A 27,975-nucleotide genomic window follows, 5' to 3' on the forward strand; every position below is an offset into this window, starting at 1 on the left:
GACCATATCTGCTTTTCCTTCTGTTTTACATTGTAAATCTCAGAGATACACAATGTATGACCATAAAGAACTATGACTAATAATCACCACACTGATCTCATTACTTCCTTGCCACACCTTGTTTTGTTACTGCCAAGGCAATGCATTTCTTGAGTTGTGGACTGTTCGTAAATGTTTACTTCATATGATTCATACCTCAATCTTGTATAAGAGCTATATGCATTAAAAAAAAGAATTGAGACTTACGCATGAGTTAATTTTTTAATAAAAAGATATTGAAATCACTTGCACAGTCACACACAACCATGAAAGAATGCAGCTGCTATAACACTAAAGGAAATTATCTCTAGGCTTCCATCCAGTACAATGCAATTTCAGCAACTAAGACAGAAGCCTTGAAAATAAAAGGTAATAATGGAAATGCTGACAAATCCATAACTCCCATTGCTGAAGGAGTGGCAAAGAAAGACCAGAATAATAACAACACAGTGTGAATTCCCAGTGTTTTTACCTTGCGTTGGCAGCAGGTGACAGGACCGGCTTTCATAATAACACTATAATTAAATTACCCATTGCTTATCTAAATAATTTCTGAAAGCCAGGAAAAAAATAGCACTATTTAATTTTGGAGAAGATTCCATTTTGCTGAGGTTTTTGGCACACGAGTCAGAGATTTCCAGATGGGACACTGCCCTGTCCTTGTTTACATATCTGGTGTCCACCTTAGGTCATGTGGAGGGAGACGCAAGAGGGAGGCAGATGCATCTTTGTACACATGTCACACTGAGGACTGTGGGCCTAGAACTCTGGGAAAATGTCCTCTTTCAACTCAGTGATCAGTGCTTTCCCCTTCCCGGGCTGTGACACAGTTTTCTCTTTGAAGGACAGGAACATCAGGAGAGAGTGTAGACAGTTCTCATCTCCATTTATGCTGCCCCCACCCCTCCACTTGCAATTCTCCTCCCAGCCAGAACCCACCCCCAGGGCCTCAAAGGGTCTCCTCCTCCAGATACCCAGGGCTGACCCAGCAGGAGGCACGAACACCCTTATTCATTACAGAGCGTCCTCTCTTCTTATCTTGCCTTTTTTTAGCCTGAAGGACAAAGACAGAGAGAGGAGTCTTGATTTTCCTTGTTAATCTGCTCCAGCTGGCAGCCTAGCCAACATCTAAAATCAGTTGTGATGTGAAAGTTATGTTTTTTTTAACTCTAGCAACTCATTTTATGTAATTTTATGGGTAACAGGATGGGAATTCAGCTTAGAAAACTTTTAACCAACAATCATTCAACAAATAAAAATGAAAACCAGAAAGGTGACTGTGACGAGCAAAATAGCCTGCTATACCAAGAATGTACATGAATCATGTTTCCAAAGACCATGTTTCTTATCTGTTTTATAATGACCTGGAACTTCCTTCTAATCATTCTCTCTTGGGCTCCTTAGTTGTCCAAGGATGACTAATTCTGCACTTAGAATGGTGGACACTTGGAGCCTCAGACTCTCTGAGCTGAAGGGACCTCAGAGTGCTTTCTGGATGACCAGCTCCACCACATACCCCACACCTGTTGGGAGTTGGAGAAACAAGGATGGAGAGTGTTATGGGTTGAATTGTACCCCCTGAAAAGATTTGTTGAAGCCTTAACCCCAGCACTTGTGAATGCAAACTTATTTGGAAACAGAGTCTCTGCAGATGTAATCAAGCTTCAGATGAGGTCACTAGGGTGACCCTAATCCAATACAACTGCTGTCCTTACTAGAGGAGGAGGGATACCGGGACAGACACACGAGGGAGGAACACCACGTAACAGATGGTGGAAGAGATTGAAGGGCTGCAGCTGCGAGCTGAGAGCGCCTAGGACTGCTGGCAACCCCCCAGAACCGAGCAAGAGGAGAGGAAGGATGCTTCCCTCTGGATTTCAGAGGGAGCCTGACCCTGCCAACACTTTGATTTCAGACTTCAGCCTCCAGAACTGTGAGACAATACATTTCTGCTTTTTTCAAGCCGTGTAGTTTGTGGCACTTGTTACAGCAGACCTAGGAAATGAATACAGAGTTAGGCAAACTGCCCATGATCCCAGGGAGGGTGATGGCCGAGGACACACCAGAACACAACCTTTGTGACTCCTACTCCAGGGTCTGTCCCCCATCCTGGGCTTTATTCCTCTGAGGCACCACAGCTAAGTTGTATGCATGTATGTTTTCTTACTTCTTGTTTTTGTTCCAGATTTCTATAATAATTTCCCTCAAATAGACTTCCCTTGTCTCCCCCTTTTTGTTTTGAAAAACTTTAGACAGATACATTGAAAGAATAACACAATGAACACACATATTCCCTACACCTACACTCACCAATTAACATTTTGCCATGTTTATTTCTCTCTTATTCTTTCTATGTTTACTTTTGTCTTGAGCACTTGAAAGTTTGCAGACCTCAGGACATTTCACATCTAAAATGTTTCATCATGTATCTCCTAAGAGCAAAGACATTCTCCTTCATAATGATCAGATTCAAGGAATTTAACACCAAAAGGATAATCAAATAAAGATTATATTCAAATTTCTCCAACTTCCCCCCAAATATCTTTTATAGATAGTTTTTTCCTTCCTCCCCTCCCCTTCCCTCTACTGTCCTTTCCTTCAGTTTCCTTCAGCATCTTATCCTCCAGCTGCCAGGTCTCTTTCTCTTTTAATTGGGAGCATTTACCCACTTTTTTTTTTTTATCTTTTCCAACATTACAATTTTGAAGAGTCAGAGCCAATTGCCTAACAGAGTGTCCCACAATCTGGTTTTGTCTGCTTGTTTCCTCATGATTAGATTCAGGTTAACCATTCTTTGGTAGGAATATTACCCAGGTGAGGCTGTGCACTTCCCATGGCATCTCTGGCAGAACTTCATGGCGGTCAACAACGCCATCGCTGAGGATGTCGGGTTCGCTGGTGATGGTGGTACCTGTCAGGTCTCCCCACTGTAAAGTTACCATTTTTTTCCTGTTGTAATTAATGAATTATCTGCGGGGGATATTTGAGAGAAGACTTGTTCTTAACTACTTAATACAGTACATCCAGAGTAAACAACAAATGCTGACTTGGTATTAGATATCACTCCACAGCTGAAATGCAACACCTAACACGCCCTACTTGATTTACCACATGTTTTCCATAAGGGTTCTAGGGGGGTTAAGGTTAAAACTAACCCTCCTCCTTTACAAACCACCTGCCCACAGAAATCTGAAGGTCACTCTCATGGCTTCACCAGCACATATAATATTATCGAGGTTTTGGTCTCAGGCAAGATTTCTGACTCATTAAAATTTACATTGAAACTTAAGAAGGCATACCAAAAAAAGTTAACTATATCAAAGAGTAAAGCCCTAGGTAGATAACCCCAATGCTTAAAGCACAAAATTACATTAGGTAAATCAAAGGTTTGCTTCTCAGCATGTCAGCATCATGACAGCCCAAGTGTCACGGATAACATAGAGCTTATAAAATTACACTTGTGGCAGCGTGGTATTTTCCTTGTTGGCTACCACAGAGAACATGAACTTGAGAAAGCAGGACAAAAATAGATCTCCAAAGCCATGTCAATCATTTCTGAGAGAACAAAACCCCTTGTGGCTTTAATTGGAAATTACTGCTTTGGTAATTAGTATAATAACACGAAAACACACCTAAATCTCTGAGTGAACATTAAGCAGGGTGATTATGACCCATCAGTCACCAAGGCCACCCTCAGGGCCTTCCTATGCCACCGGAAGTTTGGTTCTGCTGTGAATTCCTGTGGAGTCTTTTCTGTATTTGTTGCAGGAAGGGGGACGCCTTCCAGGGCCCAAGAGTGGGCTCTTGTCTAACACTCGGAAATGAATTGTCGGAGGAGACACACGTGCTGACAAAGCAAGAGACTTTAGTGGGAAGGAGCACCCGCGTGGAGAGCAGGAGGGAAAGGGAACCCAGGAGGGACTGCTGTGCCACGTGGCTCACAGTCCCGGGTTTTATGGTGATGGGATTAGTTTCTGGATTAGTCTCTGGCCAATCATTCTGACTCAGGGTCCTTCCTGGTGGTGCACACATGGCTCAGCCAAGCTGGATTCCAGCGAGGAGGATTCTGGGAGGTTGGTAGGACATACGGGCTGGTGTCTCCTTTTGACCTTTCCCGAATTCTTCTGGTTGGTGGTGGCTTGTTAGTTCCATGTGCTTACCAGGACCTCCTGTTGTAAAATAACTCATGCAAATGGTTACTGTGGTGCTGGCCAGGGTGGGCAGCTTCAGTCAGTGTTTCCCCTAACACATTGCTTTCCCCACTGGATTGCAAGTTTCATGAGAACAGGGGCTTGGTCCTGTTTGCCCTCCAGTGTCCAGAACAGTGTCTGGTGCACGTTGGGTGTCCAACAATTATTGGTTGAATGAAGGAATGACTCAGTACTCTTCAAGTTTAGGTCAGTTCAACATTTCTAAGCAAGAGATGTAACCTCATGACCCCTTCACCATCTTTTAACTTAATTACAAAATTTGCTGCTTGGGAGTGTGTGTAAAGGGCCCTTCTTAACTTCTCTATCTTAACCTCCAACAGCTTAGCTGGTCATTTCAGGGTGGACAGCACACCTCTGTGTGCCAGACCACATCATGATTCTATCCCTTGAGGCCATGTTTCCCTCTCTCTCTCCCTCTCTCTCTCTCTCTCTCTCTTTGCAAAGCAGGAACCAGGAAGGACATGGAATATTCCTTCATCTCATCATCACTAGTGTGTTTATATTCTTCCAATATTCCATCGCTGAGTTGCTAAAGGTCATGGGGAGAGCAAAGCCTGTGGATTGTTAATAGAGTGTATAATTTGCTTAAATAACATTTTTTCTGGGCTTCCCTGGTGGCGCAGTGGTTGGGAGTCCGCCTGCCGATGCAGGGGACACGGGTTCGTGCCCCGGTCCAGGAGGACCCCACATGCCACGGAGCGGCTGGTCCCGTGGGCCATGGCCACTGAGCCTGCGCGTCCGGAGCCTGTGCTCCGCAATGGGAGAGGCCACAACAGTGAGAGGCCCGCGTATCGCAAAAAAACAAAACAAAAAAACCCCACATTTTTTTCTGTACTTGATTTTGTCTAGAAATATTGTGACATACAATTTTGATTCATTTGCTTTAATATATGACAGTTAAGCAAAATAAATGATCTGCCCTATAAACATTATTTTGTTGTCATTGTTCATGTGCAGATGGAGGTTTCAAGGAAGCTGAAAGAATCAACCAATACACATGTTCACTTGAATCAGGACCCTCCAGACTCAGAGATGGAAGACAGTGCAGAGCAGAGAAGGAGAGAAGGGCCAGGAGAGAGGCTCTCCTTCCAGGAGAAAGTAGCAGTAATAAAACTTTAAATATAAGAATAGTAGTAGTTTGTGCTTATTGCATGTTTATTACTTCTTTTACAACAGCCCTATGCAGTAAGACTATTATTCCCATTGTAGAGAGGAGGAAACTAAAGCTTAGCAAGATTGTGACTTGACAGTAGTAAGGAGTGGGCAAGAATTTGAATCCTCTGACTTCAGAGGTTCTTACTTCACCACACAAGGGGCTGCTTCCAAACGCACAGTATAAGAAGAGCTTGTTATTTGCAAGTGTTGTCTTGCAAATTTTCAAGGAAATCTTTGATCATTTCTTAAAGTATTTATGCTGGGAGGAACTAAGGGCAGATAAGTTCCTGTAAGATCACTGCCCCAGAGTTCACGTAGGGGAATCCCTACAAGTGTTCTTTTTAAATCTAATATCTTTTGATATTCAGCCCTTTTATCATCTTTGTCATTCTCCTTGAATCCCTCTTCAAAGATGAAACATTCTCTAAAATTATGGATATAGCTCAACTCCTGAGAGGCAACCATTTGCAAATAGATGAAAAGCTTTTCTACTGTAGGTGAGATGAACAAGGCAGACTGAAAACGTGACACGTTAAATATGCTACTGCCACTGACCTGCTCAGACACACAGATACAACGGCTCACTCTTTCTCCTGTCCCCTGGTGAAAAATTAGGGGAAATAAAGGGCCCGTATATACAAAGGTTATTTTTTAATCCAACACCTGGAAAGAAGTAGAAGGTTTACAATCATCAAGCTTAATTTTATCTAAACTTCTTAAGATTTTATGTGGGTGGGGGTGAGACGGGGGTGGGAATCCTTCTAAAACTAGTATTCATGTTGGCAACAGCGGCTTTCCAAAGCTACAGTTCAAATTCTGCACCAGTGCAGGCACAGTGTTTTTCTCTTACACCTACCCTCCCCCTGCACTCCCCCAGACACATACTAGAAAAACATTCAAAACCAGTTTTAAAAAGCAAATGGGGCTTCCCTGGTGGCGCAGTGGTTGAGAGTCTGCCTGCCGATGCAGGGGACACGGGTTCGTGCCCCGGTCCGGGAAGATCCCACATGCCGCGGAGCAGCTGGGCCCGTGAGCCATGGTCGCTGAGCCTGTGCGTCTGGAGCCTGTGGTCCGCAACGGGAGAGGCCACAACAGTGAGAGGCCCGCGTACCGCAAAAAAAATAAATAAAATTTAAAAATAAAAAGCAAGTGTATTTTTTTTCTTTCTCACAAATTAATTTCCCCTTAATGTAGATGTGGTTAAACCACTGGCAGGCAAACAGCAGGAATGCCTTTATATGAGTGTATCTTTCTTCCAACCCCAGCACAAATATAACCGTCCATAACAAGGGCTCCTAACCTTTTGGATTTCAAGGACCAATAAATGAATGAACACATGAAACTTTGGATGATTCAAGGTTGCCAAGTTTCAATTTGCAATGAAAGAAAACAAACAATAATACATATTACCACCATGACTTCATAAAGCAAAGGACAACATAACAGGAGAAAGAATGTCAGTACATAATTGCAAGATAAAGAATTTGTTTTAATCTTAAAGTTAGCTTATGGAATTTAGTTTTATTCTCACTCTGCCACAAGTCAGTGAAAATTCTATTAGAGACTGGCACTGGTCCTGGGAGCAACATTTGGCCGCCACTGATCTAAAAGAGGTCTTTCCTGATTATCATCTCCCTCCACCACTGGGTGGAACTAATCCCCTTCTTTCTCCTCAAGCATTTTGTGAATACTTCTGCTATATCACACTGTTTCATAATTATTCCTTTTTTTTTTTTTTTTTTTTGCAGTACGTGGGCCTCTCACTGTTGTGGCCTCTCCCGTTGCGGAGCACAGGCTCCGGACGCGCAGGCTCAGTGGCCATGGCTCACGGGCCCAGCCGCTCCGCGGCATGTGGGATCCTCCCAGACCGGGGCACAAACCCGTGTCCCCTGCATCAGCAGGCGGACTCCCAACCACTGCGCCACCAGGGAAGCCCTCATAATTATTCCTGTTAATATTTTTCTAGCAGCTAGACCACAAGTTTTTAAAGGCACAAAGATTGTGTCTTACCCTTTTATCCACGTACAGAACATGGCACAAAACCTAGAACACAGTAAGCACTCTAAGAGAACTTATCAAATTAATTTGTACATAAGTCAGTCAAATGTAAAGAGAAAATTCTCTCCCTAGACAAAACTGACCATCTTATTTGCAAACCGGCATACCACAATAGGCCCTGGAGGGAGGTCCTAGAGGTATGTAAAGGAAGTTATAACAACATCAAATACCATTGGCACACAGCTATGGCTTGCAAATTTTAATTGAAGTTTAAATAATTAGTCAACATCATTGTTCTGAAAAACAATCTCGGCTAAGAAATTGGTTTGGGGTCGTGTTTAAACATGGAGAGTGACATCGATTTATACATACCTCAAATGAAAATGGAATTTCCGGTTGCAGAACAGAGTAAGAATCAAGAGGTAGGGTAATAGCCAGCAGCAGATGAGATCCACTGTGTTCATTTATGCAGGTGGTTTATTGGTGAGTCATGGATCTGTGGTCTGAATACTGAACACTGACCCGGCAGTTTCCTAAATTCAGGAAAACAACATGTCCTAATTTATTACCCTGACATAATTTGGCCACAGATCAGCAATGCAGTAAAAATATATTCCATAAAAATATCTTTATGGATTTTCTCATTACATTGACAAATGAGGGGTGGAATCACCTTATGGGGGGCGGAATCACCAAAAACTTTTATCCTTTATACACATATATCTCCATGAAGCAAAGAACATAAAAAGGGGAAGGAATTAAAATGATAATCAATTGTTTCCTAGACTGTCTCTTAAGAAACAATTGACAAATTCAGAGGCTGTCAGCCTATACAGTGTTATGTTAGCTATTACTTTTCACTTCTTAGCGGTACCCAACAGTTAAATCATTTAGTGTTGTCTTATGGATCAAATTTAAATTTACCTTTAGCAGTGATTAAATAGTTATGAAGCTACACAAAGCTTTATGGATAAAATTGTGGCAGCATTGGCAACTGTAAGTGGGATCAGAGGAAGAAAACTGAAACCCAGAGCCTCACAGCTTGCTGTGCTCATTCACCTATTCTTCAGGCTAAAGAAATGAAAACAGCTCTGGGGGCCAAACTTGAGCATATCTGAATCCAGTGCTTTTGTAGAAGCAACATCATGCAGGCACAGCTACATTATTTCCTCACTGAGGCTGGCAGGCCCCAAGGATCCCACCCCTGGGACTCATGCCCTGTGGACTCCTTTCCAAACTTTACCAGCGTTGGTTTGTGTGACCAATAGGTTACAGAAGTGATTGTACGTCACTTCTGAGATTAAGTTATAAAAGACTCTGCAGCTTCTGCCTCGAAGTCTCTCTCTTTGTCTCTCTCAGATCACTGGCTCTGGAAAAGCCAGCTCCTATGTTGTGAGCAGCCCTAAAGAGAGGCCTGTGAGGCAAGAAACTGAAATGTTCCGTGAACAGCCATGTGAGTGAGCTGGAAGCAGTCTCCAGCCCCAGTCAAGCTTTCAGATGACTACAGCCCCAGCAGACAGTTGACTGCAACCTTAGCAGCCACTGAGCTAGAGCCACCCAGCTAAGCCGCTCCCAGATTCCTGGCCCTCAGGAACCAAGTGAGAAAATATGTGTTTGTTGGTTTAAGCTGCTAATTTTGGAGGTGATTTGTTACTCAGCAATAGGTAACTAATACACCCACTGTGATCTTGAGTAAGTTAGATAAATTAATTGAGCCTCTGCTTCTTCATCTATAAAATGGGGACTGATATAAATAGAAATATATTTATACTTAATTTCCTTTGTTCCAGAACAAATTTAAGACTACTTTCAGGGATACATAAAATATAAGGAAGCATAGATTAAAAGAGGAGGGAGGATAGAAAAACAACGATAGGGGAAAAATAAGAAATGGGAAAGAGGTTAAAAAATAATACATTACGGGCTTCCCTGGTGGCACAGTGGTTGAGAGTCCGCCTGCCGATGCAGGGGACACGGGATCGTTCCCCGGTCCGGGAGGACCCCACATGCCGCGAAGCAGCTGGGCCCGTGGGCCATGGCCGCTGAGCCTGCGCGTCCAGAGCCTGTGCTCCGCAACGGAAGAGGCCACAACAGTGAGAGGCCCGCGTACCGCAAAAAAAAAAAAAATAATAATACATTACACACATGTTAAAACTGGGCCACAATCTGGCTCTGAAACTTAGCATAATTCCTCCAGCCTCCTCCTACCCCACCCCCACAAGTGCACCACACACACATAAGGTCAGATGTTAGCTCAGAGTCCAAAAACTTTAAAAAGAAAACCCCCTTTTTTTTTTGCGGTACGCGGGCCTCTCACTGTTGTGGCCTCTCCCGTTGCAGAGCACAGGCTCCGGACGCGCAGGCTCAGCGGCCATGGCTCACAGGCCCAGCTGCTCCGAGGCATGTGGGATCTTCCTGGACCGAGGCACGAACCCGCATCCCCTGTATCGTCAGGCAGACTCTCAACCACTGCGCCACCAGGAAAGCCCAAGAAAATCCCATTATTGAAGAAACATATAATTATACTTAGTGCTAACATGGATGAGAATTTTCCTTGGGCACTCCCTAAAGCAGACACTGTATGGGGTACAGGCTCAGGCCTTCACACTCAGGGGTAATTTAAGGAAATGGGATGATGACACTATGTCTCGTATCATACCAGCCCATAGTGGGGCTTATACAACAGTGTCTGCTGTTACTACTGCCATTCAGGGCAGAGTTTTACCAGTACTACAGCTCATCTCTAAAAAAGGTTTTCCCTTCACAGCCTAATACTCTTGACTTTCCGTCCTCATCAATATTAAAAATAGTCCTTTTCCCCCCACAAACTTAATGGAAACAGCTGTGGAAAATCCTGGATATTCCAAATAGTTTCTCATATTCCTTACATTGCAATAAGAAACGCAGTGGACATAAATGTCCACCCTCATGGTCACTCATGCTCAAAGCTTTGGGCCTCTTTGATACCCTCCCCTTTAAACACTTTCTTATTGACCTCACCACCAAGTCTTAATGTTTTCAGTAATGTCTCTTCCCATCTGACCCCTCCTTTATATTCTTGCTGCCACTGCCTAGCTCTGAGTTTTAACTCTTTACTGTCATATTTAGGCAATAGCCCTGTAGTAGTCAGCTCGGGCTGCCATAACAAAATACCATAGACTCGGCAGCTTAAACAAAAGACACTAATTTCTCACAGTTTTGGAGGCTGGGAAATCCAAAAGCAAGGTACTGGCTGATTCTGTTTCCTGGTGAGGGTGCTTTTTGCTGGCTTGTAGATGGCCCCCTTCTCCATGTCTCCTAACATGGTAGAGGGAGAGAGAGGGGAAGAGAGAGAGAGAAATCTCCCTGGTGTCTCTTTTTATAAGGGAACTAACCCCCCACCCCCATTCATGAGGGCACCATCCTCATGATCTCATCCAAACCTAATCACCTCCCAAAGGCCCCACATCCTAACCCTTCACATTGGGGGTTACGGAGGGAGACACGAGAGGGAGGAGATAGGTGGATGTATGTATATGTATAGCTGATTCACTTTGTAATACAGCAGAAACTAACACACCATTGTAAAGCAATTATATTCCAATAAAGGTGTTAAAAAAATTTAAAAAAAAAATTGTGGGGGACATTTCAGTCCATAGTAAGTCTCCAGTCTTTCCCAGTAGAACCAAAATGAATAGGATTGTAAGAGCACTTTTTCTCTCTTCTTTCATCAGGATTTAGTCAACTGTCAGCCTGGGTCCAGACTGCAGCATGAGAAAATCTGACATCTTTGATATTAAAGAACCCAAACGCCTGCCCCAACTCTCATTCCTGTTCTTCACCCAACATAGCTCTTCCACTCACATTTGCTCCCTCTTGTCTCTGGGCCTTTTCTGTACTGTGAAATCCAGAACGCAACACCACCACTCCCTTTCTGCAGCCAATTCCATCCTTTAAACCTAGTTGAAATCCTAGCTGAGAACTGAGAGTCTGAGTTGGAAGGACTCCAAAGGTTACTCTGTCCAACCCTCAGCCTCATTCATGCATCACCTATTCACCAACCCAACATTCATTTGGTAACTTCTAAGCCAAGTAAAAATGAATATGATAGATTCAGCCCCCAAAGAGGTCTCAGTTTGCACAGGGAGATTGGAATGCAAATGATTACAATGTAAGTACAATGTTCAAGACCTGAACAAAGTGCTTTGGGAGCACATTTTTTGACATTTGTCTAGATTCTACTTGAATACTCCAGGGACAGGAAACTCAGGTAGCTCATTCCATTTCAGAAAACTATAACCAAATCAAGTTAGCACACTGAGTGTAAATCTAACTTCTACATATTTACTCTAGTTTTTTCAAACTCCAGAGCTTTCAAAGATAAATCTAGATTTCTTTTCATGTGTCTGTCACTTAGGTATTTGAAGACCATACCATAAATATCCCTAAATTTCTTACATGTTCTGATTCTAGGCTCTTCACCCTGTTGGCTGCCCTCCTCTGGCTCCACTGAAGATTTTTTATACCCTTCAAAGTTTGTTGGGGATTCACCAAGGTAAAATGGAGGGAGGCTATCCCCTCCTTAGTTCTTACCTTAATGCAAACTAAGATCACGTTTACCTTCTGTGGAGGGAAGGGGGCACCCTTACTATTTATTGTAGAAAATCAAAGTTTTCAGTGATTCTTTTTTTCTCCCTCATTCATCTAAGTGATCTCTCCTTTTGAATGGCTCATATTGGGGCTTGTTCATACTATCTTGTATTATCAGTTAATTTTTTTATGTATAAATCTAAGCTCTCTACCTAAACAGAAGGATTCTTGTGTGTGGGGGGGTAAGGATACTTTTATTATTCATATTTTCCTTTAATAAGTATGTGAATGAATGAACAAGTGTTAAGGGAGAAAAGCCCTATGGTATGCAGAGCAACATCCCTTTCTAAAAGATGTCCACACCACAATCCCCAGAACCTGTGAATATGCTATGCTACATGGCACGGGGATGATTAAGTATGCAGATGGATTTATGGTTGTTGATGGACTGACTTTAAAGTAAAGAGATTATCCTGGATTCTCACCCAGCAGGCCCAATGTAATCACAAGAAGGCAATAGAGATCACAGTGAGAGTGATCTGAAGATGCTACTCTCTCCCTTTGAAGATGGAGAAAAGAGCCATGGGTCAAGGAACTGCAGTAGCATTTCATCGCTGGCTGAGGCAAGAAAACAGATTCTCACCTAAAGCCTCCAGAAGGGAATGCAGCTCTGCTGACACCTTGATTTTAGCCAACTGAGACCCATTTTAGACTTCTGACTTCCAGAACTGTAAGCTATGTGTGCCATTTTAATCCACTAAATTTGTGGTAATTTGTTACAACAGCAATAGGAAATTCATTCAGGTGCTACTATTTTGTGCTATTTGCCAGCCATCATTTGGCATTTTCCTTTAGATTGTCATTAATCCTTATAACACTCTTTAGATTTTAAAAGTGTTGAAGCTATTGGGTAAATTTGGAAAGATTAGCCAGCTAGTAAGAAGCAGAGCTAGGATTTGAACTCTGGTGTCTCTGGCTCCAACTTATGCTTGTTTTACAAAACCACAATGCCTTCAGAAGGGATAAAATCACAACCCAGATATTGTACCTTAGTAACTCCCTAAACATTTTTTTTTAATATTTATTTATTTGGCTGTGCCAGGTCTCAGCTGCAGCATGAGGGGTCTTCGTTGCTGGTGTGGGATCTTTAGTTGCAGCATGCGAACTCTTAGTTGTGGCACGTGGGATCTAGTTTCCTGACCAGGGATCAAACCCAGGCCCTTTGCATTGGGAGCGTGGAGTCTTACCCAGTGGGACACCAGGGAAGTCCCCTAAATATTCTGATTAGACTTCCCGAGTCCATTATTCCTAGCAGAAACTGGATACATAATGCGATAGCTCTTATTAACATTCTTCCTCTGTCTTCTTTCTCTCCGTGAACTTTTCCCTCTCCTGTTGATATGCTTAAATATAAAATATTGTAAACTGAACATATAGCTTTAAATAGATTAAATTGTTCACTTCATATCACATGTCAACTATAGTTTATTACTAGGATGTGAATTGAATACATTAGGTATTCATCTACAAATATTTATAATATCTAGTTTCCAAGGAAAACATGGTTTTATAGCTGATATCTTGGGGTAAGGGGTGCGGTGGCTTGAAGCAGGACCTTGGTCCTTGTCTTCTTTGAAGAAACAATTCAGCAAAGAGACAGATTGTGAAGGAGATAAAGCATTTATTAGAAGCAAAGTACATGTGGAAGATCATACAGGTGGACTTGGAGTGAGGCGCAGAATGGGGACGGCTTAGGTTGCTTACGTGGATACAGTCTTCCAGAGTGTCTCTGGCCAATCATCTCACTTGTGTCCATACTTGGCTGGACTCAGGGCCCTCCCTGGTACATGAATCTCTCCATCCAGATGGATTCCAGTGTGAAGGTTTCTGGGAGCTTGGCAGGACATACTATGGGTTGACACCCCTCCTTCCTTTGAACCCTGAGGACCTTCTCTATGCCTGTGTGGGCTAGGAAATCCCTTTGACCACAAGAATGTGAAAAATGTGGTCACTCTGTCTTTCACCCAGTCAGGGCCTGATGCTCCTGCAGGTGTCTTATCTCAAGGTGTTAGCAGGGGCCAGTTGTAGCTGCTCAGCCTGGGGCCCATCTATCTCCTACCTCGAAACTACAATTGTTTTTCCTGAAAAAACATAACCAAACACTTCAGTGCTCTGACAAGAATGGCCATTCAGTGGTGATACACTTATCTGTGCAAAATTTATTGCTGGTTACAGATACAATAACAAGGGTGGAAATTTTGCAATTATAAGGATATAGTTTATCCTCAAATCTATAATGAAAATGTGAAACTTTCTGTAGTTCCTCAATTATCACAATTCACCTGTTGCAACATGCTACTTTTGTCTCTACTTGAAACGAGTTCATTATTGATCACCTATTGTGTGCAGTGGTCACTATAACATAGTGCTTTAGAACGCAAGCTAAGATGCAAGGCAGATGATTGTACTACTTCCTACTTATGTAAATAGTGCCAATCATCCTCAGTGAGACTCAAGTTTCCTCTCCTGTGAAATGGATATAATGGTGACACCTACCCCATATGAGAGTTATGAGGATATAATGAGACAATGCATTTAGAACAGGGGATAGTATAAAGTAAGCACTCACTACCTGTTAGTTCTCACTATACGCCAAGCTGTGGGTTTATATGGGTGTATAAAAGAGACAAGATCCCTGCCCTTAAGAAGCTTATACTCTTACAGTGAAGGTGTACAGGTAAGCAAAGAATTATAGTTTTTAAGAAGTGTGCAGATCAGCAGCTACTATTTTTGAGTTCACAGTGTGGGAGCTTCTGCTGAAGTCCGCATATTGGCATGACCTGCTTCAGGGGCACTCATGACGGGGCACCTGCTGTAAAGTGCTCTAGACCCACCCCAAGGTCTCAGTTCCCCTGAAACCCTTCACCTTTTACCCTCTGTATTCTGGAGAATTATCTACAGAATTACAAAAAGTAATGAATGAAAAAGTAATCCTGCCTGATTATCTGATGGCTGGAGAAGAATACCCCTTCCCCCAAACATATCATCCTTAATATTTAAAGACAGCACCATAAGCAGGGATTTCTGAAATAAAGCAACTCTAGATACCCACTTTTCATATTCTTTGTCATGTTAAATTAATGCACAGAAGCTTCTTCCTTCCCAGGAGATTTTTGTCCCTAATTCTGTAAGAGAACGATGATATATATATTTCCCTCAAACATACTACTGCCTCATGTATTCTGATGAGAATGGACTACTTTTAAAATATTAAATAAGACAAAACTGAATGCACCTATAACAGCCTCTGGCCCACAAGAAATGAGCCACATTCCATGATCTGTTTCTTTCTTACAGATGATTTGTTGATCTCAGTGCATAACTCCAAATAATTTAATTTCAAAGAAGCAGTTCTCAACCCCAGGATGGTAATAAAACAGGTACCTATTGCTTACATACTTGGTAAGTACTTGCTGATTTCCTATCCAAGACCTGGAGGAGTTAAAGATGAGTGTCTAGCAGCCTCTCTTCCCTCTAATCACTGATTTTGGCAAAGGCCATGGTAGTTCACCAGGCATCAGGCTGACAGCTTCTCAGACCCACTTGCAGGTCTATTTTAAGCTTCCTGGCTGGCACCACTGAGATTCTACTGGACTATCTCCATGTGGTCACAGCTAACCTCCAATACCCCCAAGGGTTTTTATCATCCACCCACAAGAACACCAGGCCAATCTGGCTGAGCACTTGCTCATCTCCAGGTTTATTCTAGGGCAAGAAAATGACTACATGTTAATGGTCTAATTCAGGAACTGTCTTTCATTTTTGTTATCACAAAAAACACTGTGTAGACAAAACAGGTACTTTTGTGCAGTGCTTTCTTTGTACCATACTATTTTAGAAGCCCCTTCCTTTCTCCTTGCCTGCCCTTACAACAATCCTGTGTTGTTCAGTGCTACTTTTATCTACTTTCCAATGTCACAGTGTCAACAGGTGTTCTAGTGACTAAAACAGTCCGTGGGGTCAGAGCAGCAAACCCAAAGACCTTCCCTGGCCTTGGCCAGATGGCCATGTGATAAACAAGCAGCACTTCTGAAGCAAGCCTATTTACTGGGTGGCCAAATGGAGCTCCATCTAGAGACAGGAAGAAAGCCAGGCCAGAGGAAAGACAAGATTGAGACGCTAAAGAATCTCCCCCAGTGGTACAAGCAGTTGGTTCCTCTGCAGAAGTACTATGACTTTATTTAGAACATACTTATCACTGAATCATACAACTTTGTAGCTAGAGAACAAAACTTACACCTCTAAATGAGTTTATTTCAAAGCCATTACTTTGGGGAGCCTTTATTCTGACTCCAGAAATACTTTGGCATTGCCTTCAGTTCTCATGACAAATTCTTTTGACTATATTTACTGGTGGCGAATACCAATTTTTGAGAGTGGGTGTTATTTTCAGAAATAGGTCATTCAGAACTAAGACTATTAGCAGGAGGGAAGCAATACTATTTTGGTGTAAAAACCAAGGTGCTAGTTATAGTAAACTAAGTTGGAGTTTCCTGGGCAGATCCAAAAACAATTTGAAAAGGTAATTTAAAAAGGGCTCTGAATAATGGCAATGTTGGTGTGGAATAATGAGATACGCCACCAAGATGAGCTGAAGAAGTCATTGATATGGATGTATATATTCTGGAGTCTCATGACTCTATTTTCACAATCACTAGGAAAAAGTTTATAGACAACAGGCAAGCCTAGTGTAAGCTTCATTTCTGAGTCCTCAGGCAGAAATTCTCAAAATAAAAATCCACTTACCTTCAATTACCTGGTCTCCATGTCTGCAACGTAGGGGCTAAGAGGTAGTGACATTCCTCATGTAAATAAATTACTTTAACCTGATTTCCTAAGGTTCTAAGAATCTCCAATCTATTAATATTATGACTTCTTAGTATCTAGCTGTAGAACATATTCCACTTGAGGGTCTGGGTTTCCTACTCGCTAGGAGTCCTTAATTAAAACAAACACACTCATCTGGACATGTCTATAATACTAATAATAGCTGATACTTATATAGCCCTTACTACCTGCTTGTACTTACTTAACATGATATGTATCAACTCAATACAACCCTGTGAGGGTAAAAAGTTTTAAAATATTACTATTTTTATTCCTATCTTACTTATGAAAGAACTGAGCCAGGAAGAGGTTGCCCAAGGCCACACAGTAAGCTGCAGAGCTGGGACTGGAACTCAGGCAGTCTATCTCCAGCTGTGCTCTTACTCACTTTGCTATATACCACCCTATACTGCCTCTATGAGACCACAGAAAACCAGATACATAAATCAGATACTCAATAGAATAAAGGACAATGAAAAATATTTACAAACTTGGGCTTCTCTGGTGGCGCAGTGGTTGAGAGTCCGCCTGCCGATGCAGAGGACGCGGGTTCGTGCCCCGGTCCGGGAGGATCCCACGGCCACTGAGCCTGCGCATCCGGAGCCTGTGCTCTGCAACGCGAGAGGCCACAGCAGTGAGAGGTCCGCGTACCGCAAAAAAAAAAAATATATATATATATATATATTTACAAACTTACGGGATGCTCATTTGAGAAGTAGAAAGGAGGGGTGAAGTGAGGCAAGACCCATGTAAAATGGGATGAAGGCCACATAAAGATAGCCACAAGAGTTCCATGGGCAGCCTGGTGCTGGGCAAAAAGGCCCTCTAATTTATTTAGAGAATAGAGGAGGCAGTTGGAAAGACGTAGGAGTTATAAAGAACCAGTTCCTGGCACTGTTTTGTGTCTATAAAAATTTTCCTTTATTACATAAAAATCAGATAATGCAAATTAATAAACAAAACTCCACAATACTGTTAACATGACAGTTTTTATATCCAGCTTACATCACTTTATGAACTTTATTGGCTAGTAAGCAGACATGCTTAATAAATCAAAGTAAACTGTTTAACAGTAGGCGGGTTAAGTGCAATGATCTACCTGATACCATCTCCGAGGAAGCTTTTAGAAGTCACTATCAGTGACTCATTTCCCATAAAGAGGGGATTACGTGTGGACAGAAGGAAATGAAATAGCCCTTGACATGTCTTCCCTTTAACCCCAGGCTGCCAATACCACCCCAAATACAACTCATCTCACAGAAGGGGAAACTGAGTCTTATGGAGCGGAAATGGCTTGGATGAAAGTCCTGACACAAGAGTCCAGGGCTCTTCCCACTTCGTCACAAATGCAGACTGCATTCTACCCTTTTCCTTGTAACCATTCAGGGCAAGTAAGTCAATACTGATTTCAAAGCCCTTCAGAAAACGTGAGCACACACCTACTCTACAGGGGAAAGAATTCCTTCATCACAACTTCCTCTTGCTGCTGTTTAGACCGCCTTTCTCTCCCTGGGCCCTGAGAGGTGCCCAGAAAATGACAGAAAACATCCACGACAACACTCCTAAAATCTGCAAAGTATCAAATGAATGAGGCCACAGATACTCCCGGGTTATCACGCCTTGTTATTCCAGGCAGGGGCGACTGCAGCGAATGCAGTTTCCCGTTGGGCAGGGAGCCGCCCCAACAGCCTAAACCTACGAAGCCCCGGCCCACTCGCAAGGCGCGGGGTAGGCTCGGCCAGCCCCCCGCCAGAGGCCACAGATTCGCGGAAGCCTGCCCGGCAGGCAGAAGCCGGTCCCGGGGCTCAGCTCGCTTGGGGATGCTGGTCCGGACCAGACGCTTCCTCCAACCCGTTCCGCCGCCAACCCACTAACCGCGCGCAGCCCCACCCTCCACCAGGCAACCAGGCGCGGGCGCGGTCACGTGAGGCGGGCCCGCGGAACCAATGGGCACCCCGCGCGGAATGGAAGGGATTGTCTGACCCCCATGACGTCACAAAGCCGGCGGGGAGCGCGCCGCTCTTCCGCTCCCACGAGCCGGGCAGCGGCCAGCTCTCCTCCTCTCCACCCACTCGCCACTGCGCAGCCAATCGGAAGGCGGGAAGAGCTCCGGCCCGAAAGTGTGGGCGGGGTAGGGTGGCTGCCCTGCGGGGCAGGGTCGCTGAGTGGGCCGGGCTGGGGCAAGGGGCCGAGCTACAGGGAGTTGCGCCGGGCTGCGTGGAAGGACCGCCCGGAGGTGCCGCCGCCGCGGCCGCCTCCTTGTTGAGAAGAAGCGGCTCCTCCCCTGCCGTGCCCGGTTCGTATTCCCTACTCCGGGCCCCGAGCCGGCCCTTCCGGAATCCTCCTCCACCAGCCCAAAGTTGTGAGGGGGCGGCCGGCGCGCTTGGGGAGCGGCGGCCGCGGGCGTGCGGAGGGACTAACCCCGGAGCGCCAGGTGCGCGTGAGGGCGTCGGGGCCGCAGCGGGCGTGGCGGCGCTGGGGGCAGCCGCAGGCTCCGGGTGGTGGGCGGGCCCGCCGCGCCCGCTGTCAGCGCCGGGGGCGCCGTGGGGACCCGCGGGAGGGTGGGCTCCCGGGAGGTGCGACGCAGGTGGCGCGGCGTCTCTGCCTGAGGGTTTCCCCTTACACACCTCGAGTCCAGGGTGATCCCACAGTCAGCCGCCGCGGGCCGACCCTCAGTTTTCAGGACTGAAGCCGGTGCGGCGTGGGCGGGCGGAGGATGCCGCGCGCCCGTGGGCTCCTCTCCCGGGCTGGATGGACGGGCCGGTCCCGGGGCGCGCTTCTGCGGGCGTTGGGGCCCCCGCCGCCTCCACTGTAGCTCTGCCTCTCCCGCGGGGTGGGTTGGTTTGTTTGGTTTCCTTCTTCTCCCCACCCCTTTTTTCCTCCTCCATCCTCTTCCCCCCTCCTAGCCCCATTCACCGGGCTGGGGCGAGACCTCGCCCCTCCTCCGCTCCCGCCTCCCCTGCCGCCGCCTCCTCTAATGAGCATCTCTGCCTTGCTTTCAATGGGCCGGTGCTGCTGTCGCTGCTGCTGTCCGCGCGGGTTGTGGATGTTGTCGGCTCCGTGTTGTGATGACAGGAGAATGTGTGTGTGTCCCGGGCCCAGACGAATTGGTAGGTATTCACTTAACTACCTGCGTTGGGTACCCAGGAAGGATGTTGACTGATTTTGTGTGTGGATGGTTTTAGGTGGGTCGGCGTGGAATTAAGAGGTGAGATAGATAGCTTTGATGCCTTAGTGAGTGCAATTTTCAGGTAGGGACAAAGGAAACTAATCAAACAAGTGCTGGCTTAGGGCTTCGTGTCTTCCGAAGGCAACCGGTTTCTTCATTCATGTAGAGATAACAGGAGCTGTGAAATGTCTAGACATTAACCAAAAATGCTGAAAAATCGCAGAGAGTCTTTATGCAGGGTGTTTAATGCAATCAAATTACGTAAACTGGGGTTCTGACACATTTAATGATTAGTATAGCATTTTTTTTTCGTTTACACCAAAATTTTTGCAAACCTAAAGAGCTCTGGAGTCGGTACAGTAATTGCATTCTCTAATTTCTTCTGCGAGTTTATTGATGAAGTTGAATCATTTCTTGGCACAAACTCTGTTGAGCACATCAGTAAGAATGGATGGATCTCTTTCCTGTTGCTGGTTACAGCTCATCTTTCCTTATTAGTCGTGGGCAAAATTGGCAAAATCTGCCTAAGACTAAGATGCTGCATGTAAGGTGGCTAAGTCTGGATCATGGGATAGGACCTTTTAAGTGAAATTGTGGCCAGAAATAACTGGAAAATTTGACAGTGCTTCAGTTTACCACAACTGTACCTTGCTGCGGTTCTTCCTGCCTCATCAAGAGCCGTCTACTTCATTAATTTAGCAAGTTTGTCGACAGAAGTTTTGATTTCATGGGGTTTTGTTGTTGAATCACAGGATATTCAGAAGGATACTCACAGAGTTTTTTGAATGCTCACTTAATGGTTTATGATAGCATTTGAAAGTACTTCGACTTCTAGTAGTAACTGGTCTGATGGAGAGAGTATGTTACTTGTACTGGTGGTGATAGAATGTTCATTAATCACAGAGTAGGTAACTTCCCTAAGAATTTGACTTTTGGAGGCATGTTGGGAGTCAGTCCATATACTAAGCCCCTGAGTAACTGAAAGATAGAGTTAATAAAATTCACTCTCTGCTTTTTTGTTTTTAATGTTGAGAATTTATGCCTGAAGGAAAAATGTATGTTAGAGTGCTTGCTGTTTGAATTTACGTATTATTCAAAGCATCTGCTGCATGAATCGGTTCTTTTTGCCACAATAGTTCATTTTGCAGTCAATTTCAAAAGCAGGAGGATTGTCAAAGCAAAGGAATTTAAGGAAAGTGTGGGTTTCCTGGACTTGTTATTCCTTGATCAGACACCATATAGCCAAATCCTGGTATGCATCTATCTGTGAAAACCCCCCTCCAAACACACACACACACACACACACACACACACACACACACAGTGCTTTGATTCAATCTACATTCCATACAGAAATACACGTTTTCCCTCTAAGATTCTTAAGTTTTAAAGTAAGCATAAATGCAAACGTATATAAAGTTACAGAGAAAATTTATTTTCATTAAGATTGGTGTCTGTTTACATTTTTAATAACAGAAAAAATCTTTATACAAAGTATGAAATAAGTTAATGTGCTTTCTGCATACAAACCTAGCAAGAGATATGATTCATATCTAGAAGCCAGTGTCATGTGGCCCCACGTTTGAGCACATCTCCTGGCTCAGTCATGTACACTTAACCTTTGGATGACTTTCAGGTATTCAGTTTGAAGTGCTGTTAGTTAAGTGGTTAGTCTTGATAGATTCCTGTTCTTCTGGAATTTCTGTTTTTCATGACTGCCTTTCAGAATACTTACTTAGTTATTGATTTTATTTCCAAAATTCTAATCATTTCCTTCTGTTGCCTAATCTTGTCCTCAATTTTGTAAACAAATCCCTTCTTAAATAGTGTAGTTAAAATAACAGTACTTTCTATCACATGCAAAAGGGGTTCTATATGACTGGCTTATACAGCACTTATTACAGAAGCAAATTCAGTGTTTTCTCTGCCCCCTTCACCGCATTCCACTTATCTTTTTTCTAACTGTGTTTCAAAAGAGGGTGCGTGAAAATAATGTAATATATTCTAACACTCTCTATGATATTTGTAAAATGTTTTCTTAATGTGTTCAACCCTAGGAAGGAATAGTTGATATTCAGACTCAGATGGTTTTATATTCCTTATTCCCTTTTGTTTACTGCATTTGTTTTCTTATTTAAAATATAAAGCCTGTTTATTTATAGGCCAGATGAATACTTTGATGCAATACCTCAAGAATTCAGGGGCAATATATGTTACAAGAGGGATTCTCTTCTTGTAAAAATTACCTGAATTAATGATACATGTTTATTAAATTTTCTAGATAAATGCCCAGCAAAATGTTTTCAGCGTCATATAGTAAGTGATATGATTTTGGTTTATTCATGATTATAATGCTCTACCTTTTTTAGCCAAACCTTAGACCATTAGACTACTATTTCACTGTTTATTAATTTCCAAGTGCAAATAGATAACCTTTTTATAAAATGTAAGAGAAAATATTTTTCTAGGGGTGAATTCTACTTGGGCTCCATTGTAGACGAAAATCATATCTCTGTAGCTTTCTTTCATGGCTGATAAGCAGAGGAAAACGGTAGCAAGTAAATTAAATTCCAGAACTGCGACCATTTATGTTATTAACAAAGTTTTAGAGCTGCTAGAATACTTACTTTTTTTTTTATCACAAAGAATACACTAAAATTGAACAACAAATAAATGAACCCTGCATTTAATATCAAAGCCTCACTTCAGTGCACACTTTTTATAAAGGCACAGAGTCCAGGAAGCGTGCTCAGATAGCATCTGCTCTGATGTGTTCACGTACAGCTTAGGAAAGCAAGGCTCAAAGCGGTGATCCAGCTTTTCCAGGATTATGTGGTGAATTGGTGGCAGACCTATGTCCCTAAACCTGCCAAATTGGCACAGTGGTCTGGAGAAACATTTTTTCAAGACCATCTACTAGGATGCAGGGAGGGCATTTTGGAACTTCTATTTTTATTCATTATGTAAAATTTTTCTTGTACAGGTTATAACGAACATTATATTAATGTAGTAGCATACGTATATAACTTACAAATAATTCATGAATACACACAGGTTGGGGCTGCATCCCAACACTTTTATAGTAGTAGCCATGTGTATCAAATGCTAACAATCGACCACTGGTCTAGAAACAGGATTTTCATAAATGGGAGAAGTCCCTGTGCAATTTGGGAGATCCACGGCCTTTTTTAAGGATAGGGAGAAGGGTGATTGGCCAGGTAGACTGCCACTGCATAATGTTATATAACCTTGGTCTCCTCCACTCTCCCCAGCCAGATCTATTGTACATTCTGCACAGTTTGTGCTGCACAAAGAAATACAAGGAAGAGAGAAAAGTAAAGCTCGACGACAGTTCAGTCCTGGCTCCATAAGTGATTGGGAGGTGTGCTTAACAGAGTATATCCTGTAGAAATAGTACATGATATGTGTGTAAAATGTAGTGCCTTAGGAGGCACAGGGAGCCTGTAGATTCACCTGCTAAACATTTGTTATGAAAGCAAAAATAGATTAAGTAATCAGAATGTAACTTTTGCTGTCTAGGAATCCCAGTCAGAAGTTCCAGCCTGCCGCTGTTCTCTGATGCCATGCCAGCACCAACTCAACTGTTTTTCCCTCTGATCCGTCACTGTGAACTGAGCAGAATCTATGGCACTGCATGTTACTGCCACCACAGACATCTCTGCTGCTCACCCCCTTACATTCCTCAGAGTCGCCTGAGATACACACCCCATCCGGCATATGCTACCTTTTATAGGCCAAAGGAGAGCTGGTGGCAGTACACCCAAGGAAGGAGATATGCTTCCACACCACAGAAATTTTACCTTACACCTCCACAAGTCAACAGCATCCTGAAAGCTAATGAATACAGTTTCAAAGTGCCAGAATTTGATGGCAAAAATGTCAGTTCTGTCCTTGGATTTGACAGCAATCAGCTGCCTGCGAATGCACCCATTGAGGACCGGAGAAGTGCAGCAACCTGCTTGCAGACCAGAGGGATGCTTTTGGGGGTTTTCGATGGCCATGCAGGCTGTGCTTGCTCCCAGGCGGTCAGTGAAAGACTCTTTTATTATATTGCTGTCTCTCTGTTACCCCATGAGACTTTGCTAGAGATCGAAAATGCGGTGGAGAGCGGTCGAGCACTGCTCCCCATTCTCCAGTGGCACAAGCATCCCAATGATTACTTCAGTAAGGAGGCGTCCAAATTATATTTCAACAGCTTGAGGACTTACTGGCAAGAGCTTATAGACCTTAACACTGGGGAGTCGACTGAAATTGATGTTAAGGAGGCTTTGGTTAATGCTTTCAAGAGGCTTGATAATGACATCTCCTTGGAGGCTCAAGTCGGTGATCCCAATTCTTTCCTCAACTACCTGGTGCTTCGAGTGGCATTTTCTGGGGCCACAGCTTGTGTGGCCCATGTGGATGGTGTTGACCTTCATGTGGCCAATACTGGTGATAGCAGAGCCATGCTGGGTGTTCAGGAAGAGGACGGCTCTTGGTCAGCAGTCACTCTATCTAATGACCACAATGCTCAGAATGAAAGAGAAGTGGAACGCCTGAAATTGGAGCACCCAAAGAATGAGGCCAAGAGTGTGGTGAAACAGGATCGGCTGCTTGGCTTACTGATGCCTTTTAGGGCTTTTGGAGACGTAAAGTTCAAATGGAGCATTGACCTTCAAAAGAGAGTGATAGAATCTGGCCCAGACCAGCTGAATGACAACGAATATACCAAGTTTATCCCTCCTAATTATTACACACCTCCTTATCTCACTGCTGAGCCAGAAGTAACTTACCACCGATTAAGGCCACAGGATAAATTTCTGGTATTGGCGACTGATGGATTGTGGGAGACAATGCATAGGCAGGATGTGGTTAGGATTGTGGGCGAGTACCTAACAGGCATGCATCACCAACAGCCAATAGCTGTTGGCGGCTATAAGGTGACTCTGGGACAGATGCATGGCCTTTTAACAGAAAGGAGAGCCAAGATGTCATCGGTATTTGAGGATCAGAATGCAGCAACCCATCTAATTCGCCATGCTGTGGGCAACAACGAGTTTGGGGCTGTTGATCACGAGCGCCTCTCCAAAATGCTTAGTCTTCCTGAAGAGCTTGCTAGGATGTACAGGGATGACATTACAATCATTGTAGTTCAGTTCAATTCTCATGTCGTAGGGGCATATCAAAACCAGGAATAGTGAGTGGATCTTACCCTGGCAGTTCTCACATGAAATAGATTTAAAGAGCAGATAGATTTTTAAAAGATACTAATATAGTAAACATTTCCAGTGGGTCATTCTAAGCATTTCCCCATTTGATACTCTAGTCAGCCAAGTAGTCCAAGTTGACTTTGTAGCCAGGTGGCAGGATCCTGAGTCTCCTTCTGCTTAGCTCGGACCTCACAGCACTTGCAGTTGAGGCACGTCAGTTCCTTACTGCAGATGTCTTATGACATTGGCTTCTTTTTTCAACCTGAGAAAATCAGGATGACCTTACAAACAGGATCTTGAATAGGCCCAAAGCAAGGAACTTGCTGGGCATATTCTCTTGGTAAAACGAAAAAACATTATTCACACCTGCAGACCCCTTTCATCACCAAGATTCCACTGTACCTGAGAACATTTATTTATTGCATGATCTCCTAGATATACAGCCTGTGCATTATTCATATAACTTTATTTTAACCTGAAGTAGTTTTCAAATCCAGTGCTTTAAGCCATAAAGGACCGAGAACCAAGTAATCTGAATTTGTAAGTGTGTGTGCTTATTTGACTGGAATCCTGCTTAAATGGAAAAACAAACGCTACCCCCTTCCCCACCCCTGATTACCTAATGTGATTGAAACATTTTGTATCTTGCCACACACTTGAAGACAATAAAGGTGTTTAGTTTTATCTACTCTTATTGATGTTAAATAAAGGAAAAATAATTTTTTCAGTTTATATTAATGAAAAGCTTTATTTAGTTTGAAATAAAAGATCCAGAATGAAGAGAAGAGACTGATATGTTCAATTACTGTCATCTGCAGCCACCAGCACGTCACTCTTATCATGTAATCCCCCGAAGCGTGGCATGCTGTGTGTGCTGGGTAGACTGCTGCTGGGAAATCATACTTCTAATTTAGTAGTGATAATAATTTTCATCACTTTTGGACTTTTAAGGATGACACATATAAAATAAATTTAAATATATAATTTTGGGGAGTAAGGTTTAATATTACCTTCGGGTGCTGAAATGAGGAAGTTTTTTGTTTTTCCCCACTTAGATGTAGGTCAATTAAAATCATTGGTTTAAAAATTACTAAATGCTTTAAACATATTACAGCTTATAAATAGGAATGTTAAGATATATACATGAGAAATTTTTAAAGGTAACTATTGTGCATGCCTCATGCTTAATGGAACACTTAGCAGCATCAAGTATTGTTTGCAGCAGTCGCCATAATTATATGCAGTCTCTTCCAATGCTGTATCAAAGTAAATGAAAATAAATATATTCAAATTGGCTTTTTGGGAGCTTATTTAATATGCATCAAATGGCATTTTGTTCCCGTGTTTAATGGTGATCCATGTACAGCTGTGCATATATTTTCATCACTTATTGTAGCATCACTGATAAAAGAATGGCTATGACTATGTTTGATTTTCACATAGATTTTAATACAAAACATGATCAGTTTTCCCTTGTGTAATTAGCTGAGGGGTGTTTAGGTCCTTTCGGATTTCTGTAGAATATGAACTAGATATTCAAGGACTCCCTCTGGACTGTGGACACTGAAGCAAGGTAGAATTGGCTGCAAAATTTGTTCCAATTGAAAATAGACTCAGGAAGATTGCAGCTCAGAAGACCATATGTTTGTTTTCTGAGGTCTATTTTTTTTCCTTTTTTTTTTTTTTCCCTTGAGTCAGCTTGGAACTTTCCTCCCAGGCAGTATTTTGGAGGGGGAAAAGCTATTGTACTATATACTTACTTATAAATGTTTTGACAGAGACTTCATCTTTTAATGAAATATATGTAGAATGCAGTAGCAGTTAAAACTCATTTTCAGGCTACTATTTGAATTTCTCTTGAACACCACCACTAAAGAATTCCACATTATCTTATACTTAGTAAAGTCTCGTCTCTATATAGTACAGTATATATAAATTTGGTTTCCCATGGTCATGATCAAGATAGTAATTCTTATTATTACACAAGAAACTTGGTCTGCAGTCCAAAAGCCTGTCTACTCTCTATAGAAATGAAAATGCAGTGTGGAGTTAACAGTATGGAAATGAAAATAATGAAAATGAAAATAATTGGATGTTAGAAATATGAATATTATCATCTAAAAACAGTTGAGATTTTATTATAATTGGTTGTCACTGTGATTTGATATCTAGAATTAAAGAATATGTGTAAACTTTCATGGTATTTAGCCTTAAACTTTTTTTAATTTATACTTTCTAACATATGTATCAACTTCTGTATTTAGTCAGTGGCTCACGGTATTTATAATACGTCCTTAGCTAGTTAAATGGGATGGTGGTATGGTACACAGTACTTGGGGAAAACAACTGTCTTGTATCTGTGTGAAGAAATGTGAAAAGTTCATATATAATATAGAGAATGGTCAGAGAAATGCCCACAGTGAATTAAAGCTTCATATCTGCTTTCTGAATGACCTGTGTTGGTTTTTAATTAATAGTAAGATTCATTAGATGCTTTCTGTGGGGGTAGATTATACTTAACTTTAGGATCCTCTAGATAGATAGTACTTAAAAAAAAAAAAACTAGGGTATAATTTACGTTCAGTAAAATGCACAGGTTTTAAATGTGTAGTTTGAGATTTGGTAACCACAACCCCAATAAAGATATAGAACTTTTCCATTACTCCAGCAGAAAATTCCCTCATGCCACTTTCCAGTTAATCCTTCCCCACAAAACTATTGTTCTGACTTCTGTCAC

General features: G+C 42.8%; 1 protein-coding gene and 1 long non-coding RNA gene across 5 annotated transcripts; one reads left to right on the forward strand and one right to left on the reverse strand.

Annotated features, from left to right (window-relative positions):
* Positions 1-262: 262 nt before the first annotated feature.
* LOC125961605 (uncharacterized) lies at positions 263-19,637 on the reverse strand. Its single transcript, XR_007472497.1, has 3 exons — positions 19,487-19,637; positions 7,776-7,936; positions 263-4,208 (listed from the first exon to the last, which is right to left on the reverse strand). It is a non-coding gene; the product is annotated as an uncharacterized LOC125961605 (long non-coding RNA).
* PDP1 (pyruvate dehydrogenase phosphatase catalytic subunit 1) lies at positions 18,660-27,688 on the forward strand. Of its 4 annotated transcripts, none has more exons than XM_033438287.2 (3): positions 19,018-19,155; positions 19,935-19,969; positions 23,569-27,688. In XM_033438287.2, exons 2-3 carry the CDS (start codon positions 19,939-19,941, stop codon positions 25,224-25,226), a joined length of 1,689 nt encoding a protein of 562 aa, XP_033294178.1. In that variant the 5' UTR covers positions 19,018-19,155; positions 19,935-19,938; the 3' UTR covers positions 25,227-27,688. The 4 variants fall into 4 exon arrangements, with proteins under 4 accessions (XP_004275436.1, XP_033294178.1, XP_004275437.1 ...); XM_049700247.1 differs by lacking the exon at positions 19,018-19,155 and adding an exon at positions 19,563-19,692; XM_004275388.3 differs by lacking the exon at positions 19,935-19,969 and having other exon boundaries at positions 18,660-19,155.
* The last annotated feature ends 287 nt before the right edge of the window (positions 27,689-27,975 follow it).

The sequence above is a fragment of the Orcinus orca genome, chromosome 17 (assembly GCF_937001465.1).
Source record: "Orcinus orca chromosome 17, mOrcOrc1.1, whole genome shotgun sequence".
Classification (NCBI taxonomy): Eukaryota; Metazoa; Chordata; class Mammalia; order Artiodactyla; family Delphinidae; genus Orcinus; species Orcinus orca.

Bases quoted from the DNA above. Each gene is read 5' to 3' on its own strand.
- PDP1 (XM_033438287.2), top strand. From the start codon at position 19,939: ATGTGTGTGTGTCCCGGGCCCAGACGAATTG. The intron at 19,970-23,568 runs GTAGGTATTCAC...TTTGCTGTCTAG, and splicing joins TCCCGGGCCCAGACGAATTG to GAATCCCAGTCAGAAGTTCC.